General features: G+C 32.2%; 1 protein-coding gene across 2 annotated transcripts in view; it reads left to right on the forward strand.

Annotated features, from left to right (window-relative positions):
* Positions 1-19,903, forward strand: part of TAX1BP1 (Tax1 binding protein 1) — an 88,430-nt gene that overhangs the window by 53,784 nt on the left and 14,743 nt on the right. Inside the window, exons 8-14 of one of the 2 annotated variants that reach the window (XM_036897479.2) lie at positions 322-507; positions 3,827-4,051; positions 4,616-4,762; positions 5,839-5,962; positions 7,117-7,220; positions 9,563-9,688; positions 12,311-12,382. In XM_036897479.2, coding sequence (XP_036753374.2) covers positions 322-507; positions 3,827-4,051; positions 4,616-4,762; positions 5,839-5,962; positions 7,117-7,220; positions 9,563-9,688; positions 12,311-12,382 — 984 coding nt within the window. The remainder of the gene's footprint in view (positions 1-321; positions 508-3,826; positions 4,052-4,615; positions 4,763-5,838; positions 5,963-7,116; positions 7,221-9,562; positions 9,689-12,310; positions 12,383-19,903) is intronic. The other variant, XM_036897480.2, reaches the window with a different exon arrangement.

Here is a 19,903-nt window from a genome sequence, read left to right on the forward strand (position 1 = left end):
TGTGCCTGTGACACTTGTTATCCCCAGATGAACAACAAAATCTATTTGCAATTTTAAACAGAACATAAAAATCATTAAATCAAAGGAAAAGACTTTAGAGATCATACGTTAGACTTTAGAATTAATTTCCATGGAAACATTTTTTTAAAACTTAGAAAAGCTGTGTTCTCCCACATCCTTAGATATTTGACAGAATTTGGGTCTCCTGACTCCGAATCTTGATTTCCCTTGATCATTTTGGGTTAAACAGTTGTATTTTAAACTTTGACTAACAGAGTTATGGAATTAGAATATTCTTGACATTTTCAAGCACTATTACAGGTACATTTGAAGAATACAGAAATAGAAAATACTAAGCTTGTGTCAGAGGTCCAGACTTTAAAGAATTTAGATGGGAACAAAGAAAGCATGATTATTCATTTCAAAGAAGAGATTGGCAGACTGCAGTTCTGTTTGGCTGAAAAGGAAAATTTGCAAAGGGCTTTCTTGCTTACAACCTCAAGTAAGGTAAGTACTTTTGTAATTTGTAGTTGAAGATTAGAAAACATATCTCAAATGTCTACAATATGGTAGTTTTTATTTTTAACCTACCCTTCCCCCAACTTTTTCTTTTGAAAAAGTTCAAATTTACAGAAAAGTTGTAAGAACAGAACAATGAATACATACATATTCTCAAATATTTTACTGTATTTATCTCTCCCACCTATATGCTTTTTTCTTCTGAGCCATTTGAAAGTCAGCTGCAGGCATTATGACATTTCACCCTAAATGCTTTGTCATGTCTCTTCTACAGTAAGTACATTCTTCTGTATAACCGTGTTACCATGATCACACCTAAGAGGTTTAACATTGATATGATAGTATTCATTTTTCTATGTAGTTTTAGTCCACATTCAAATTGTAAATAAGTGCAATATCCTGATCCACGGGTAGTCAAAGATCACACATTAATTTGATTATTGTGTTTTTGATTGCTCTAATCTAGAATAATGTCTCCCTCTACTTTTTGTCTTTTATGACATTGATATTTTTGGAGAATTTAGGTTTGTCTAAAAGAATGCTCCATTATCTAGATTTGTCTTGTTTACTTACGAGTAGATTAAGGTCAAACATGTTTGGCAAGAAAAGGCATAGATAATGTTTTGTATGTTCTGTTGGAGCATTATCAAAAGACACAAAATGTTAATTCCATTCTTGATGATGACAGATTTAATCATTTATTTAAAGTTATGTCTGCCTGTCTGTTCATTACAAGGATGTCTTTCCTTCTTTGTGATTATTGAGTAATCTGTGGGATAATACTTTGAGATCATGGGAATATCCTATTCCCAAATAGCTTTCACCCAATAGTTTTTAATCCCTTGACCATCCTCACCTGCATCAGTTGTTACATTAATGATTGCAAAATGGTGATTGAAAAAATTCTGTTGTTCCTTTTACATTTATTAGTAGGTATTTTACAGTGAGGAGGTTCCCTGTTGCTCTTTCCCCCTTCTTCTTCTATCACTATGGACTTAGGGATTATTTTTGTTCAGTGTATTACACATTATAATCATTCTTCATACCCAAATTGCCCCATATTTAGCTAGGGGGAATCCCCAAGTCTACTTTTGTGTCTTTTTGATGTGTTCCCCTAATGGTTTGAATACTTCCTTGCTTTGTGGCACAACTGAATGTTACAGTGTTAGGGTCTGCCCCAGACCTTGTGTTAGCCATTTCTTCAAGGAACTCTGGCTTTTCAGTAGAGAGTGGTATTTTGAGACTTAGAACTGTATCCTGTTGCTACTAGGGGTTGTTGCTTCTTTGTACTTCCATTGGACAGACATTTGAAGTCTTCATATTGATAACTCCAATTCAAATCCAGTGCCTTAGGATTCTTCCATACCTTCTTCCATTCCATATTTACATATCTCTTCCTCCAATGTGAGAACCCTTATATCTAAAACATTATGTTTATTCATGTTTTTTACCCAGCTACACACACCAGTAGTTTCAGAAGTATTACTACAGTGCCACTTCCACCAGTATGTCTACTAAATAAAATTAAGATCTTTTCCAGCTCTTTTTTCCTAGAATATATTTCATTAAGGAAGTACAAGGTAACATGTTTAAAAGTTACTTAATTTTTTAACACTGTTAACTTGTGGATTTATAATACAGTTTAAATTTTTTGTTTGTATTTAATTGTAAGATTTGTTTTCATCCTGTTGACTGTTTAATTTTATTTTTTGAATATGTAAAATATACATCATTGAAAAGTTAATGATATAGAAAAATTTACTCTGATGTCTCATTCTTTTGCCTAAAAAAACCCCTTACCTGTACCTATAGGTAAAAGCATTTTCATTAGTTTCCAGTTTATTCTTATGTTTCTTTTTGCAAGCATAAAGTTATGTTTACAAGCATGCACTCACTCTTCTCCATCCTATTCTTTCTTAAAAAATGTTGCAATGCTATAATAGTCTTTAACCCTTTGCTTTTTTACATTGAACAACGTAAAATGGAAGTCATTCCTTTTCAGTTCATAGAGATCTTCCTAATTTGTAAAAAGTGGCTGTGTAATACTACATTTTATAGATATGCCTTCATTTATTCATTAGATTTTATGGATGAGTATTACGTTATTTTCAGTAGTTTACTATTAATATTAAATACAGTCAGACAGTTAATATAACACCTAAAACGTCATACATGGGTGACATTTAGAATTAATGATTGAAACCTGTGTTACTTTTCAGGGTATTTAATGTGTAGATTGCAAATGAAAAGATAAATGTGTATTTGCTTATTTGTTATTTAAAAAGATGCTAAAGATTCTTCTAAGCATCTTTTTCCTGCTTAGCCAAGACTTCTGTGAGAAAAACATAGGTATGGAAATACCTGGGAAAAATGACTAAATTTTGAACTTTTCTTTTAAAATTATAAAAGTGACACAAGGTCATGGTTTTAAAAAAATTAAAATAGTACGTGAGGGTACTATGTGTACAAGTAACCCATATCTTTTCCCAGATACATCATTATAGAATTTTTAATTTTTCTAGAAATCTGTGGATATATGCAGAGTATTTATGTTTTAACAAAAATGAGAATATATATGGTATTCCAAAGTCTTTTTGAGAAATATATGTAATGTTGGACATCTTAACAGTATGAATAACACATGTCTATCTTCCTCATTCATTGGGACAACTGTATAATATCCCTCCTTTTATTTAACAACTGTGTAGTATGTAATTGTCCTTATTTGTGTATATACAACCCTTAGCTGTTAATAAACATCCTTCAGTAAATAAGTATCCTTGTACAGATATCTAGGCACATGTATAATTCTGTAGAATAAATTCCTCCAAGTGCAATTACTGGGCGAAGTGTTTAAATTTCCATAGTTATTTTCAAATTGCCTTTCAAAAAAATTAATACACCAATAGTGTATTAGATATACTACTGTTCATAATGGCTGTAAAAATTTAATTGTATAGAAGATGTATTGTTCATTTATAAAAAATTCTCATATTGTTAGACATTGATTTTTAATAATTTTCATTATTTTAATATTTTACTGAATCTCTTGTGAAGCTAAACATGTATCCATACCCTTAAATAATTTTCTTAAAAGCCCCTTATATATAAAGTGGTGGTAGTGATACCCAGTGCATAGGTTTGTTATATGAGATGCTGACACTCACATCTTAAACTTTTTATAGACTTAACATACTTCATCTAAGTCATGAATACAAAAGCATGGATCCATTGAAATTGAGTAAAATTTCTTCTGTTTTTTACATGAATGGTTTAATTACACATATATTTATCTGCTTTTCTTCAGGAAGATACATTTTTTTTAAAGGAGCAACTTCGTAAAGCAGAGGAACAGGTTCAGGCAACTCGGCAAGAAGTTGTCTTTCTTGCTAAAGAACTTAGTGATGCTGTAAATGTGCGAGATAAAACAATGGCAGATTTACACACTACACGCTTGGAAAATGAGAAAGTGAAAAAGCAGTTAGCTGATGCAGTGACTGAACTTAAACTAAATGCTGTGAAAAAAGGCCAGGTAAAGTGGATTAGTTTTGAATTTCCATTTTGATCAAAAACATTATAACCTATAGGTTACTTACCTGTTATAAGTCAGATTAGATTCTTGATCACATAGAGTTTAAATTTCCATTCATTTTGTCTAGTCATTGTAACTTCTTGGGTTGAAGTTAATGTAAGCTCTAAGAAAAAACTTAAATAACAAATTCCTAATGGTTAGTGAAAGCTGCTCTAATTAAACTGTTAATTAAACTTACTGGTCAGTATCAGGTATATATTGCTTTGTTTGGAATTTCTTATTTACTAGCTGCATAAAATGGTATTAAGGTTATTTAACAGGGTAATACTTGCTCCTCAGGAGGTGGGTTATTCTTCTCTAGTTTTTTAATGAACCTTAGTCCTAAGAATATAAAGCTGGGTTTATTAGGAGAGCTAATGTAGCTCTGTAGCCCAAACTCCAAAACAAATAAAAATTAAAAGCCAGAAAGAAGAAAGTAATAGTGAAGTTGGGATTTACACTGTATTATGAGATACAGGAAATTTTACCTTTTTCTCTTAGAGAAAGTTTTTGTTTTTCTCTTAGGAGAAGACTGATACACTGGAACATGAACTGAGAAGAGAAGTTGAAGATCTGAAACTTCGACTTCAGATGGCAGCTGATCATTATAAAGAAAAATTCAAGGAATGCCAGAGGCTCCAAAAACAAATAAATAAACTTTCAGACCAGTCAGTAAGTATAATTGAATTCATACATAGTAAAATATTTCCTTTATCAATATTTCTATGTGTAAATCAAATTTATAATATTCTAAGTAGCCTTTTGGATATAATTTATCTCTGCTTGAGTTCAAGCCATTGGTCTAATGCAATAATAATTTAGTGAATCTGGAGTTTATTTGCTGGAGAACCAACAAAAAGGACTCAAGGGTGGCAGCAGCAAGGAAAAAAACAGGAGCCGTTTTCTTGACCATTTCCAAGTTCTTGATACTTTCCTTTTCTACTTAAAAACTTAATACATATTATTGAATCCCTCCTTGGGATGTTGATACCTGTTCTCAGTGGGGTTCACCATTGATCATCCTCAGCATCTTAGATGCTTTCTCAGTTACCATTGGTGAGTTCTTCCATCATATTCATATCCACCAGATTAGGAAGAACTAAATGTTAATTATTTTGTATTCTATTTGAGAATGGGTAGGCAGATTTTATGAAAGCAAAGAAAGTTTTTCTGTTTAATGTATGTTTTAATGTGGGTCCTTAAATTGTACTTAAGTATAAGGCTTGCTATGTAATAGAGCCCTGAAAGTGAAGAAACACATTTAAAACCTGAAGTTGCAAGTGATACCACAGTTCTCTTTGAAGTAAAAATTTTCTGCAAAGAGTTTTATTTGTATACTATATGACACAGGTGATATTTTCCCAGTCTTTTTGAAATCTGAAAGGAGACAGTAAAGAAATGCATGTGGTAAAGTAGGAAAACTTCTGTGAGAAAACATACTTTAAGTATGACCCACATGCATAGATTTGGTTTGGGGCCTTTAAGTGTTTTATAACTTTGTAGTAGAAAACTTACAATATTTCTGTGACTGGCATGTTTTGGCAGTATTGTGATGATTTGATGAGAAAAAACAAAGTTTTTCTTTTTTGTAACATTTAGGTCAGTTAGTAAATTATGTGTGTCTTTGTTGGCCTTTAAGACAATAGCAGCTTGGTGGACTTCTCAGGAATTCTTTATATGATTACTATTTATATAGTTATTGAAGGAAGGAAATAATTCATTTAACAGTTTGCTAACATTTTGAATAGGCCAGTAACAATAGTGTCTTCACAAAGAAAATTGGTAATCAGCAGAAAGTGAATGATACCGCAGTAAACACAGACCCAGCTACTACTATCTCTGCTGTAGATGTAAAGGTGCCACCTTTTGCAGGTAAAAAATCTTTTAGACTTTCTGTGTAAAACGTCGTGTCTTGAAAAGTATTTATACTTGTTTATACTGCTTTGTTCTAAGTGTAAGAATTTTAGGTAGCTTATAAAAATCCTTAATAAGTGAGGGGATTGAGGCAAGGGGAAAAGTAAGGGTCTGAGAACAAGGTAAAGTCATGCATGTGGTGCATATACAAAACACAGCATTTGGGCTATAGGACAAAAGCCAAGAATTGAATTTTTAATTAATATTCTTCTAAATCTATGGAATTTTGAAATTTCTGGCACTTTAATTGTGTAGTTCTGTTGAGGAGAAAAACTTATGAATTCCCTGTTTGTTCAATTCATGTTTCTTTATTTTTTAGATAAGTAGGGTACCTCATTAGTATACCTTTTCGTAGATAAGTTAAAATTTTTATTAATTTACAGAACAGATTAGACAGACATAGTGAATACACGAACATGAAAATTGGAATTAATTCTAGATTTTCACTTGCCCTAATAACATTTTTTAACCGTATATTAAAGATTTAGCAAAAATGAAAGTAAGTACTAGAATATATAAAAGTATATTTCCTTGTATAGTGTTTGGAGTAATTTATGTTGTAGATTTTTTAAGTTTATATTATACTGGTATGTAATACTATTAAATACTAAGTTCAGCTGCTATAGAACAGAATTCTGCCTTTTATTTCTGTACAGCCTCTGTAGGATCTAGGATAGCATTAAGAGTAAATAAAGACTTAGAAAATAGTAACAAAGTTTTTTCAGAGTATGGTTGTCCTATTTATCCTATCTAGTCAGTTATGTGAAGAGAAGAATTTTGTACCATCTTAGAACTATTTTTAAGTATTTTTTATTTAAAATATTTATTTTTTATTAAAAAACTAATTAAAAACAAAATAATGATCCTTTCATTATTTGGTTGAATGAGAACTTGGTTCTGGCCAAACATATTTAAAAAATTGTCACCTAGAGTTTATATTATCCTTCTTTGCTTATTTAGTGTATGAACAGATGTTTTTAAATAGATGTTTCTCTCTTTCAATATTCCATTTATTATATTTTACATTATACTGACTTGTGAGTTATTTTGAACAGTAGGATAATACAAGAGGCAAAATAATGTTTAATACTTATTTTCTTGCCTTGCTATAGCTGAGACAGATTTTGACATTGTAACAAAGGGGCAAGTCTGTGAAATGACCAAAGAAATTGCTGACAAAACAGAAAAGTATAATAAATGTAAACAACTCTTGCAGGTAAGCTAGGTGCCTTGTAAATGAAAAATAGATTTATCAAATGTAATGGCTTAGCTCACCTTTATTGTTTTTATATGTAGATGGTGAGAGTGAGTTGCTTGTATACCTGTTCATGTAAGCCTGTGTGTAAAATCATTTCTAAAATTACTATTTTCTATTCACCTGATATCATTCTGTTAATAATGGGCAACCGATTAATTGAGGTTGGGTCTTATTGTTTGTCTCCTTATTTTAAGGATGCATGGGAAATGTTTGGATTTCATAGAAGGGAAGTGCTTACTGTAATAATAGCAAGGAATTTATACCACATCTTTGAGTGACCCGGATTTGCAAGTAGAAAAAGGGAATGTTAATCAAATGACTTGTTGCCTTTACTGCTTGATTATTTTAAACTGTATTGTTCCAACATTTCAGTTTTGCATTCATCTTGGTAGCATTCACTCCTGGAGTATCTAAAGGACAAAGGGAAAATGCTTTTTATTTTTACCTCATTTGGAGGAAAAGGTGTTTGTGTATATGATTTTTGTTTAATTAAATATTTTTGTGTGTGTATGTTTCTCTGTGCATGTAGAGAGGAGAGGAATAATTTTTACAGTTATTGAATGAAGCTCACACATTAGCTCACTGTTACTATAGTGATTTAAAATATTTTGTTACTGCCCTCTAAATATTAATTTAATGTAATCCTTTAATCAAACTTTAAACTAAACATTTTTGTTGCTTGAGAGGATTCTACCATCTGTGTAAGGATTAGATAGAACAGTTTTACCTTTGAGTTCAATAGTTGTTTATAAGGGACTAAATGGTTTTTCATTCAGTGTGAAAAAATTCTGGATGAATATTTTAAGAAATATTATTATATAGTATTATTGAAAAGACTGTTCCTGCAAGCTGAAAACTTCTTCAAGATGCATTTTTTTACAACTGTGTTGAAGTATAATTGAAATCCAGTAAGCTGCACATATTTAATGTCTGTGGTTTGAACAGTTTTGCTATATATAGTTGTGAAACTATCACAATGTCAAGATAATGAACATTCTGTTAGCACCTAAAGTTTTTTTTTACTCATTTGCAACTCATCCCTCCCTGTGTCCCATTCCCAGGAAACCATTGGCTTGCTTTCTGCCACTATAGGTTAGCCTACGTTTTGTACAATTTGTATAAATGGAATCATATGATATGTACTCTACCTGGCTTCTCTCAGCCCAATTATTTTGAGATTTATTCAAGTTGTTGCTTTTGTTGGTAGTTATTCCTTTTCATTGCAAGAGTTCAAATCTTTTGCCATTTTAAAAATTGGATTGTTCATTTTATTTACTGTGTTCTAAGTGTTCTTTCTCTGGATACAAGTTCTTTGTCTGATGTATATATTTGGTGAATATTTTCTCTTACTCTGTGGCTTGCCTTTGCATTTATTTAATTGTATTTTTAGAAAAAGTTCTAATTTTGATGGAGTACAGATTTTCAATTTATTCTTTTATGTTTTGTGTTTCTTTTTGTGTTCTAAGAGACATTTACTGGATCCAAATAGCAAAGATTTTCTTCTATCTTCTAAAAGTTTTATAGTCTTAGGTTTTATGTTTAAGTCTATTAACTGTTTTATTTTTGTGTATGGTGTAAGAGATGTATAGTATGGATATCCCATTTATCCAGCATTATGTGTTGAAAAGATTTTCTTTTCTCTATTGAAATGCTTAAAGTGTATTTTTAAACTTGTACCTTGAACAAAAACATTTAAAATTAAATTGGCCAGTTTTCCTTTTTGTTATAATTTGTAACTCTTAACATTCTGGGTTGTAAACAAGAGCAGTAAGAAGTCAACCTGGAGATTTTCTTGGTCAAGAAATCTCAGAGTTTTATCACTAGCATTATAAATACATGATCTTTATTTACCTCCTTTTGCAAAAGTAGTATATGCTTATTGTGATATCTTAGGGCATTATAGAAATAAAGAATAAAGATGGAAAAACACCATCATGATCCTGATCCCCAGAGATAAGAGCTATCAATATTTTGGTTTATATTTTTCTACACATTACAAAGATATTTCATACAATTATGTTAAATGACTTACAAAACAACTCACATATTCTATTTTTGCATTGTGCTAATGAATATGTGTTTGTTAATTTATAGGTCAACTTTGTTCTTTTAAATAATATACTATTCCATTGCGTGGACATATTTGTCCAGTCTTCCACTGACAGACATTTGTTAATTTCCATTTTTATGCTGTTACAACAGCGTTATAATAAACATTCAGCATGTACCTGATGGTCTTTGTATAGATACTAGCTTTATATGGCTTAAGGTCTTTTGGTAACTATACCAATTTTATTTAGGATGAGAAAACAAAGTGCAATAAATATGCGGATGAACTTGCAAAAATGGAGTTGAAATGGAAAGAACAAGTGGAAATTTCTGAAAGTGTAAAACTAGAACTAGCTGAAGTAGAGGACAATTACAAAGTAAGTTTAGTATGCATATAACTGGAGCCATAGTACCTGGTACTTTTGAAATGGGTTATCTGTAATTTTTATCTAATGTGCTATTTTAATATGTATAGTTGGGATAATATTTTAATATATAAATAAAAAATATTTAGTTACATTGAATAGTTTATTAAGTATGCACTGAGAAAATGAATATAAATTGCAATTTGTTGCTATAATTCTGTTGATTCAGATGGCTATTAAAATTATATCTTAATCCTGCTTAGTTTTTAAGATGAAAAACGATCATTTCATCATCCTCTTGTTCACTTAAAAATAAACATGAATGTGTATGTATTTTTTGGACTTTGAGATTTTTTGTGGAAGTGTAACAATATATGGTCGGTTATTTAAAAAATTTGTGTATCAGTAATTTAAAGAATTTATGTGTTTTTAAATTTATTACTAAAGTATGTTGTGATCCTAAATGAAATACTGCAGAGTAAGTGATACAACCTCAATTAATGAAAATTATTTTGCCAATGTAACTATAAGGCAACAAACAAAGCTGGAAAGGAAAATGATATTTGTAAGAATGTTAGAGAAAAAAATTAGCAGGCTGTCTAGATGATTAATAAGTAGAAAGATATTTTCCCTCTAGAATAAACTGTAATCTTACATATTTTAAGATATGGATTTATGTATAATTCGCATTTTTTGTGTGTGTGACTATAGACCAGGAAGTTCCATATGATTTAACTTTGCTATATCATAGTTTATTATACCTGTAATGTAATTTTTAAATGCAATGTTCTTAAAGACACTACACGTTTAGGTTCCCCTTCTGGTGGAGAGGGGTGTCACCTTACAAGGTAATGGTCCTTTTTGAACTTCATCTGCCATCAGAATGAAATTTTTGAAACTTTTTTTTGAAATTATTATTGTTTCTGAAATCTTGTGGATATTGTTTTCAAAGGCTAGCGACTTCTCATTATTTATGAGGTGTGAACACTAAACTTATATGAACGTTTATTTTTACATATTAGAAGTAAATGGTTTAGTAAATATTGGAGATTATTATATATAAAGCACTATGTTAGCTATTATTTGGATGATGATATAAATAAGGCTAAATAAGGCACAGTGTTGTGCCTAAGGAATTTATAAACTACAAGGGATTGCTAGAAGTATAATGGTGATACAGCTCTCACATTCACAGCCTAGTCAATCATCTGTCAAACCCATGGGAAGCTAAATAATACATTTTTATTTTATTAATGATAAAAAATGAGCATCAAGATTAAACATCATATTTAGGGTTATATACCTGGCAACAGTGCTTGACTTTTTGTTTAATGACCTTTCCCTTATTTGTACTGTTTCCGTGCACAAACACACATGAGACATTGCAAAATGTGATGAAATTTTACATGAATGATAAGTCTAGTAAGTAGGACTGTTTCCAGTGGAATATTTAGGGGTTAGACGTGGAGAAACTAGGCCTTTGAAAGACTAAGCTGAAGGGGAAGAGAAGAGGGTTAGGAAAAGAGAGAACAGCACTCTAAGCAGATGGAAACGCATTACTATAGGTTTGGAGATTACAAGTGGAGATCATAGTCTGGGAACTGTGAGCCATCTTGAGTAATAGGATTTCATTGTCTGTGATGGAGTAGATAAAACTTGAAAATATGTTGAAGCCAGATTTTGGGGAGCCTAAAATGGAATTTGTGTGCTATTTGCTGTTAAGAATTTTCTGGGAGAAAGGGGACCCAAATAGAATGGGTCTGTCTGAAAATAATTTGGTAGCACAGAGGATTTGCAGGTGGGAAAGGTTTTTGAGAGTAAGAAAAACAGGTAGAAATATTCTTAGAATGAATTGATAAAGGCCACATCCTTGGGGAAAGTACTTTCCCTGATCATCTATCATTGGATAGGACTTGAGTTTATCAAGAAAAACTGAAGAATGGTTTTATTTGTATTGGTATCCATAATGCTTGTGCTGTAAAGGCAAACAATAGATGGTTGTTGAATGAATGAATGAACTTAGAGACTGAAAATGTTGGGGAATGGCAAAGAGGAGAAGGAAGAAGTGTTCTAATATAGTTTCCTAGCTTCAGTTACAGTGGGCTCTGAGATAATATCAGTTAACAGAGGTGGATAAGTAGGTTTGGGACATTTTGTCCTTAAAATGCAAAAAGACAACAGTGAAAATGTGTCTAGCCATCAGTTAGAAAGGCAGATTTGGAACTCAGGGAAAAAGAGTGTTGTGGTTCATGAGTTAATATTTATGATGTACTCCCATGAGGATGATAGTTGAAGGCATAGAAGAAAAGGAGTTTCCATAGAGAATATGCATAGAAGAAACTTTGGAGAATACCAATATTTGTGTAATTAAAATTACACACAAAGGGCACAATAAAAGAACATGAGAGGATGATAGTATCGGTGCAGCTTCACATAAACCAAGGGAGAAGTTTTGAGTAAGGGATGTTGGTCAGTACTGAACAGTAATTTAGAGATGTCAAAGAATAAGAACCAAGGGAAATATGTGGATATAGTAATAGAAATTACTTTGATGGAATGGTAAGAACTGGCTCTTTAAAGGTGTAAGGAAAGATAACGAAAAAAAATTAATGATAATTTTTTTCCTTTTTTCAGCTTCAGTTGGCAGAGAAAGACAAAGAAATAAATGGTCTAACTTCACATTTGGAAAACCTCTCCAGGGAAAAGGTATTGAGCAATGTGTATTAAAGAATATTTTGTATGAAAGTGTGAATGATACATCTTTATAAAGACACATTTTATAGTTCATGTGAGGGTGGTTTTTTAAAAAAGTTGAATGAAGAAAGACCAAGGCTTAACATTCTTTTAGGTAGAGAATGTTAAAATTTAAAAATATTTACTTCATAATATGAAAAAATGCTTAAGAAATTTAGTTTGGCCTTTGTTACATATTTTGTATTTATCAATAAAAATATTTTAACAACCATGCATTCATAGTTTAAAAAAAGCCGATTTTACTTAAGATGATGAAACAAAGTAGAAATCTTAGGGAAGCTTGACCTCGGGATACATATCTTTTTAATATTCTGTGTGATGAAATGAGACATAACCCTAAAGCACTTCTGCTTAATGAAGTACCTTTGCTATTTTAAGGTGAAGTATTTGTGCAACTCTTTTGAGTTGTGAGCCGAACTAGTCTTTTTCATGGTACATCATGTCTGTTTTAAAGAATAACTAATAGACAAAATATGGTTATTCAGACTAGGGTATTTGGCAGATATTTTCTTGAAGTGAAGTGAGCCTTTTACTTTAAGGAAAAACAATTGATAGCATTTATTGCCAATTATAAAATTCAGGCTTTTAAGTCAGAAGAGAATTTTGGAAACCTTGTATCTGCTACCATAAGCTTGATACTTCATAGCACACACTTTCCTAGGGAGATAGATGATAAATATTAAGACTGATTTTTAAAAATTGTTCAGTGGAATTTGTCGGCATTTGTAAGGTCTACATAATTCAGTGACCCAAATGAATAGTTTTTCCAAATGGCTAATGATAATACAACAAAGTCATGCATAGTAAAAAAGCCATCCCAAGTGGATAGTTGCAAAATTCTGATGTTTGAACTCCACTGCTTCCTTCCTATTTGTCCCTTGGCATTCTATTATAAAGAAGAACCTTCCTTTGTCCTCATTTATGTTTCAGAAACAGTTCTCTGACATCAGTTGGGTGTACTACAATTCAGTTCAGTTCTGACACTAACTATGCAGAGTTTGTGCAGACCCCAGTTAAGGGCTCAGTTCCACAATCCTTCCACTGGGTTCTATCTTTTCCTAGAATAACTCAACAGAACTTAGGAAAGCACTTACGATTATGTACTATTATAAAGCACAGTATAAAGTTTTAGTGTCAAGGGTACAACTCAGGAAGAGCCAAAAAGAAGAGATGCATAGATCAAGGTAGAGGTGCCACAGAGCTTCCATGCCCTCTGCAGGCACAACATCCTAGCACATTGATGTGTTCCCAAACCTTGTTAGAGAGTTTTTAATTTGGGGTTCAGTACATAGGCTTGATTGGTTAAATCATTGGCCAAGTGAGTTAAACTCAATTGTTACCTTCCCTCCCATCCCTGGGGGGAGGTGCTAAAATTTCCAGTTCTGTAATCACGTGCTTGATCTTTCTGGTGGCCAGCCCCACTCCCTTGAAACTATCTGAGGGCCTACCAGGAGTCACCTTGTTAGCATAAATTTTAGTATGTTCTAAAAGAGCTTGCTATGAATGACAAAGATATTCCTATTATTTAGAAAATTCTGAATTTTAGGAGGTAATGTGCTAGGAACCAGGGACAAAGACCAAATAGATTTTTTATATTACAGTGTTTGTAATTTTAAACTTATATTTGAGTGCCTGTGTCCATCTGTCTTTCTCTTTGTCTCTCTCTCTCCATTTTTGCATCTTTCTTACCTGAGAGTCGTAAGTATGAACTCTTTAGTGAGTGGGTTAGAATTTGTTACTGTTCTTAATTTGATGTTCACACAGTTCCAGATTTGGTCAGTGGGAGCACCTTCAATCTGGTTCCTGATGTGCCCTAGTATCAAAAGGATGATGTTAACTTTCTGAGCCCTTAATTTCTTTCTAGTACTGCAGGATATTCTGGCTCATCTTGTACCTTTCTTACCTCATCTTTGAAACTGGCCTTTTTTTTTTTTAAATAAAAAAAGCTCCTGTCCAATTCAGCAATCATTTCTTTTTCCAAGAAGTTCTGATTGCTTATTAGCTGGGAAATGGTATTTAGAAAACAAAATATAGAACCTAGATGTGTTCATTATTACTGATGCTTTCAGTGGAAAGAGCTAGGTAACATTTATATTTTAGATACTATGCTTGTAGTCCAACTCCACAGGGTTTTTCTTTGCCTTCCTCATTTCCTGTTTGTATACTCCCTCCACAGTGAGAATACTGTTGCCCAGCAATATCAACATTTGCTAAAACCAGTAATCCCCATAAAGCAGTTTTAGAATTGCTAGAGCTATATCACTATGTGAAGGAAACCTTATAATAAGTACAGAATTCAAGATGTTCCCAATTTTTTTTTTTTTTGCCCGCAGGCTGGCATTGTGTTCTCCCTTCTCTCTGCTCTTCCCCATTCCCCTTCCCTCCTTGTCTCCCTCTCTGTTCCTTTCAGTGAATTAGTAACACAAAATGGCAAGTGGGTTAAAGTATTCCTGCAAATAAAATAGTGAATTAAAGATAAAATTAAAACATTAGGAGCACAAATGAAGAGTAAGAGAATGATTTTTTATTCCTGGTATGAATCTTCTTTAGGTGTTTCCCAAAGTTAAAACAGTAATGATCTAATTAGATGTGACAAGTTGACAAAAAATATATATGTAAATATATTCCAAATGCTTAAAGACAACTTTTTGAAATATGGATTTACTTTCATTTTTATTAATATGAAACATAGCTCTAAGTGTACTTAAAGATATTAGCTACCAATGCTAGAGAGAAGCAATCAAGATACTTTGTTTTTATATATTTTACACTTATTAAAAATATATTTCATATATAAATACATATAATTTATACATATAATTTATATACTAGTTCATTTCACATGTTTTAAAGTTTATGCATATATAAAATGTTTCATATAATTTATTTTGAAATTTCATACATAACAGTGAAAGGTAGTCCTGAAATAATTACAATGACCATTTGTACATTTTGTGGTATAAATGGCTGAAATTACACACAGAAAACAATATAGTGACTGTATTAATTGTGCTGTGTAACAAATTACCAAATACTTAATGGTTTAAAACAACATTTGTTATCTCAGTTTCTGTGAGTCAGAAATTTGGGTGTCACTTAATTTGGTCCTCTACTTTAGACCTCTCACAACTGCAAACAGGTTATCAAATGGGGCTCAGACATCTCATGGGTATAGATCTACCTTCAAGCTCAATGAAGTGATTTTTGTCAGGATTCAGTTCCCTGAGGATTGTTGGGCTGAGGGACACACTTTCTCCTCTGCTATCGTCAGAAGCAGAGGTCACTCCACTCTGGTACTGTCCACTCAGGTAAAAGGTTATTTAAACCACAGGTAGGCTAACATTTAAAAATGGAAAGCTGATCATTAACCTTAATTAAAGCTCCTTAGTGGCCCTTCTGTATGCTTAGGATAAAAGCCAAAATTCTTAACATAACCGCTAATATGACTTGCCTCCTTTTTAGACCTATCTTAAGCCACAATTGCCTGTTTCACTGCCCTCTATTGTAGAGTCTGTCTCAGATACCTGGGTTCCATTCCCAGAGTTTCTGCTTTAGTAGGTTTGTACTGGGGCTAGAGATGTGCATTTCTAGCAAATTCCTGGTGCTGCTGGTCTGGGACCACACTTTGAGAACTATTCTAGTCACTCAGTCTCACAACTCACCAGTTAATTGCTTTCTTGTCTCAGGCCCTATATGGGCAGGAATTTTTGTCTGTTTTGATTATTCCTAAATTCTTAGTACCCAGAACAGTGCCGGCAACTTAGAGTATTGACTTAGAATAAACATAGTAGATACTCAGTAAATTATTGAACATATATGTGTGACTAAAAGCTTTTTTGCTTTTAAAAATAACTAGCTCCTGAGTATTGTAAAATGTTTATATTTAAAAAACAATTTTTAGTAGGATAAAGTAATTTAGTATATCTCTTAGGATTAAAACCCCACCATACTAAATTTACTTAGAAACTTACTAGCTTAAAGTATCTTTTTTCATGTCATTTAAGAAGTACTATTTAGAATTATCAATCATTTTAATATCTTTATGCTATTTCAGATATTCTGCATAAGATCCTCACTAGAAATTTAAAAAGGGGACAGTAAAGAAAATAAAGGGAAAGCAAAATGGCAAATAATAAAAGGATTGTGGGAAATACTTATCAACTATTGCCAGAAAAAAATTAAAATTGAAAAGTAAAAAAAATTAAAACTATTTCAAAATGTTCTTTAACATCAGATACTTGACTCATATATTTTATGAATCATTTCATAGTTCTAGATGATCTGCTTTCCATCTGAGAATGGAAAAGTGATTATGTGTGCACACACATGCACACACACATATAAATGATTAATGGAACATATCTCTAATGAAGTGCTGTAACAATAGCATGATAATTAAATAATCATGGCTCCAAAGAGTTGATCTTAGAAAAGTCTTAATGGACTACCATTTGTTTACCTTTTTTGCTATAACTTCTAGAGGCTGTCTGGAAGTGATAAAAGGATAAAGATTATGAGAATTCTCTAATACCTTGAACAGCTTGTTCACAGAGTTGTAAGTAATTCAAAACATTTAATGTCTGTTCTCCTTTACTCTCACAGCATCACATGTGGTAGATAAGAGGAATATATTATTCCCTCTATTTAACAGTTGGAGTGCCAGAAACACCCTTGTTTAATTTGTAAAAACAAGGCTATTGTGAGCCATTTTGGAGGCCCTGAAGAAAAAAGATATAGGCACTCTAGCAAAGGCAAACTGGCTAAACAAACTTTCGTGCCCTGGAACTGACATCATAAAAGAGGACTCTTAAAAATATATTTCTTATATTGTAGAAGCTTTTTATTGTAGGAGAATTATAATTAGCAGTTAATATTGGTTTCGTTCGGGTAAGATAGCCACATTCTTATCATGCATGTCTTTGAAGGTAGGGGGAGTGCTCTCCCAGGGGTTTGTGACCATTTTTGTTTCAAGGACCTTTTGACAGTCTGGTGAATCTGTTTTCAGAAAATTTTTACATGAATGAAGTAAAATATACAGAATCACAAAGGAAGCCAATTATAAGAAATAGTTATCAAAATATTAAAACATTGTGATATGTTACAGTAGTATATGTTTATTTATTAAAATGTTAAATAAGACTTAACATGTATTAAATACTATAATTTCAAAGGAGTGATGAATGTAAAAAGGCTGTTTTGAGATGGCTGTGATGACTAATATGAAGTGAATATATCAGTGATTTCTGAGGTGACAAAGGTGCTGCCACTATGGCTGTGGTGTTCGTCTGTCTACATTCATGATTGAAGAAAATGCTTAATTTCATTTAGAAGGTATTGAAAGATGTGAATGTTTTTCCCATCTGAGTTCATGGATCTCCTGGATTCTGAACATCGACCCTTTAGGGTGCATACTGAATACAAATCTAAGAGTCTTCCCTATGTCGAGAGTTCAGTCTTCTGATTTACCGAACAACCTAACCATAACTATGTTGTCTGTATCCTAGTATTCTGTTTACCCTGCCTCCAGTTTTTCTGTGAGGAATTAGACTGCTTATTACTGGTCCTTTTGTTACCCTGAGTCCTGTTTGCAGAGGATTTATTGCATCTTTGATGTTAGAGGAGAGAGAATTAACTTAGAATAAACTTTTTATTAGATTGGAACTCTTATGAAGTTGCTTGACTGTACCAATACATGAACGAATCTTTTGATGACCCTTGACTCCATTTTACCTAAACTTCTGTAGAAGTAGTTTATCATCTCTAACTCTTGCTGCTTTCATGCCCTTTTTCTTTTTTCTTGAATCATCTTTGAAATATTTTTTGCATTAACTCTCTCCCTTTTTCTCTATTCACATTGCCACTTTCACAATCCTGAATTATTGTAGAAGCATATCTGGGGTTTTTGAGTCATAGCAGGAGATGAAGGAGAAGCTTCATGGGCCTGCTGTGTTCTGAACACTCCTTTTATTTCTCAATAGTCCTCTGAGGCCTGGAGAAAATAAGTTCTTTAGGGGTTATTAGTGAAGCTCATGAGTAAATCCAGGTCAGTCTGATTCCAGGCTCCTAAGTCATTTTGCCTTCCCTACCCCCCAGAATAACCTTATTAAGGACCATTTTACCATGTTGTTTTGTTTAAGAACAGTAAGTCCATTCTAGTAAACTGTATGACATAGATTTGGCACAGTGACTTCCAACTTGTCTTTTTAGCTACATTTCTCCTATTCTTAACATGCCTCCTGTGCTCTGCCATGTAATTCACTTCCCAGCACTGCACTGTTGTTGCTTAACATGACTTCTCTCCTCTTTTCACATGCGTGAGAGGAACTTTTAATTCCCATCTCTATTCTCAAGCCTAAATTGACTTTCATTTTTCATGTACCAGTTTTGCTCTCATTTCCATTCTAAGGTTACTTATTCCATTTTATGTAGATATTAAATTGTTAACATGAAGACTTATCTCTACTCCCAAGGCAAGGGATGACAGTCAGCAAAACTAGCTGAATTTTACTTCACAGATGAAATTTTTTATCCTTATATCCTTTGTTAATATTTTGGTTTATTTTGTTTTAACAGCTCTGTTGAGGTAAAATTTACATGTACTAAAATTCGCCCATTTTAACTGCAATTTAATTTTGGAAAATATATATAGTTCTGTAACTACCATTACATTTAAACCATACAATGTTTCCATTACTGCACAAAGTTCCCTCATGCTCATGCTCATTTGCAGTCAACTCCTCCAGCCACCCCCAGTTCCAGATAACCATTAATATACTTTGTCACTATATAGTTTTACCTTTTCTAGCATTTCATATAAATGCAGTCCTGCAGAATTTATCCATTCACTAATTGATGGACATTAACTCTTTTACCAACTGATGGTATTTGGTATATAGTTTATCTTATTGTAGTTTTAGTTTTAATTTCCCTGATGATTAATGATGCCGAGCATCTTTTTTGGGTGCTAATTGCCTATTTGTATGTATTCTTTTGTGAAGTGTCTATTCAGATCTTTTACCTATTTTTTTTATTGGGTTATCTTTTTTTATTGTATTTGGTTTTAAGAGTCTTCTGTTGTTCCAAATACAATTCCTTTGTCCTATATTTTGGAAATATTTTCACCCAGTCTGTGGCTTGTCTTCATTTGCTCTTGAGAGCAAAGCTTCTGATCTTGAAGTAGTCCAGTATAGTATTATTTTTCTTAATGGCTTATACTATATTTGTATCTTAAGAAATTTTTGCCTAACCCAAGGTTACAAAGATTTTCTCTCATTTTTTATTTTGGTAGATTTGTAGTTTTAGCTCTTAGCTTAGATTTATGACCTATTTAAAATTATTTTTTTGTGTATGATAGTCAAAAGTTTATTATATACTGATAAGCAGTTTTTTTAGCATCATATGTTTAAAAAAACATCCTTTTTTTTCCATTGAGTTATTTCTGCATCTTTGTTGAAATTGACTATAGTAATGAAT

This window comes from Manis pentadactyla, chromosome 7, assembly GCF_030020395.1.
Source record: "Manis pentadactyla isolate mManPen7 chromosome 7, mManPen7.hap1, whole genome shotgun sequence".
In the NCBI taxonomy this organism is placed as follows: Eukaryota; Metazoa; Chordata; class Mammalia; order Pholidota; family Manidae; genus Manis; species Manis pentadactyla.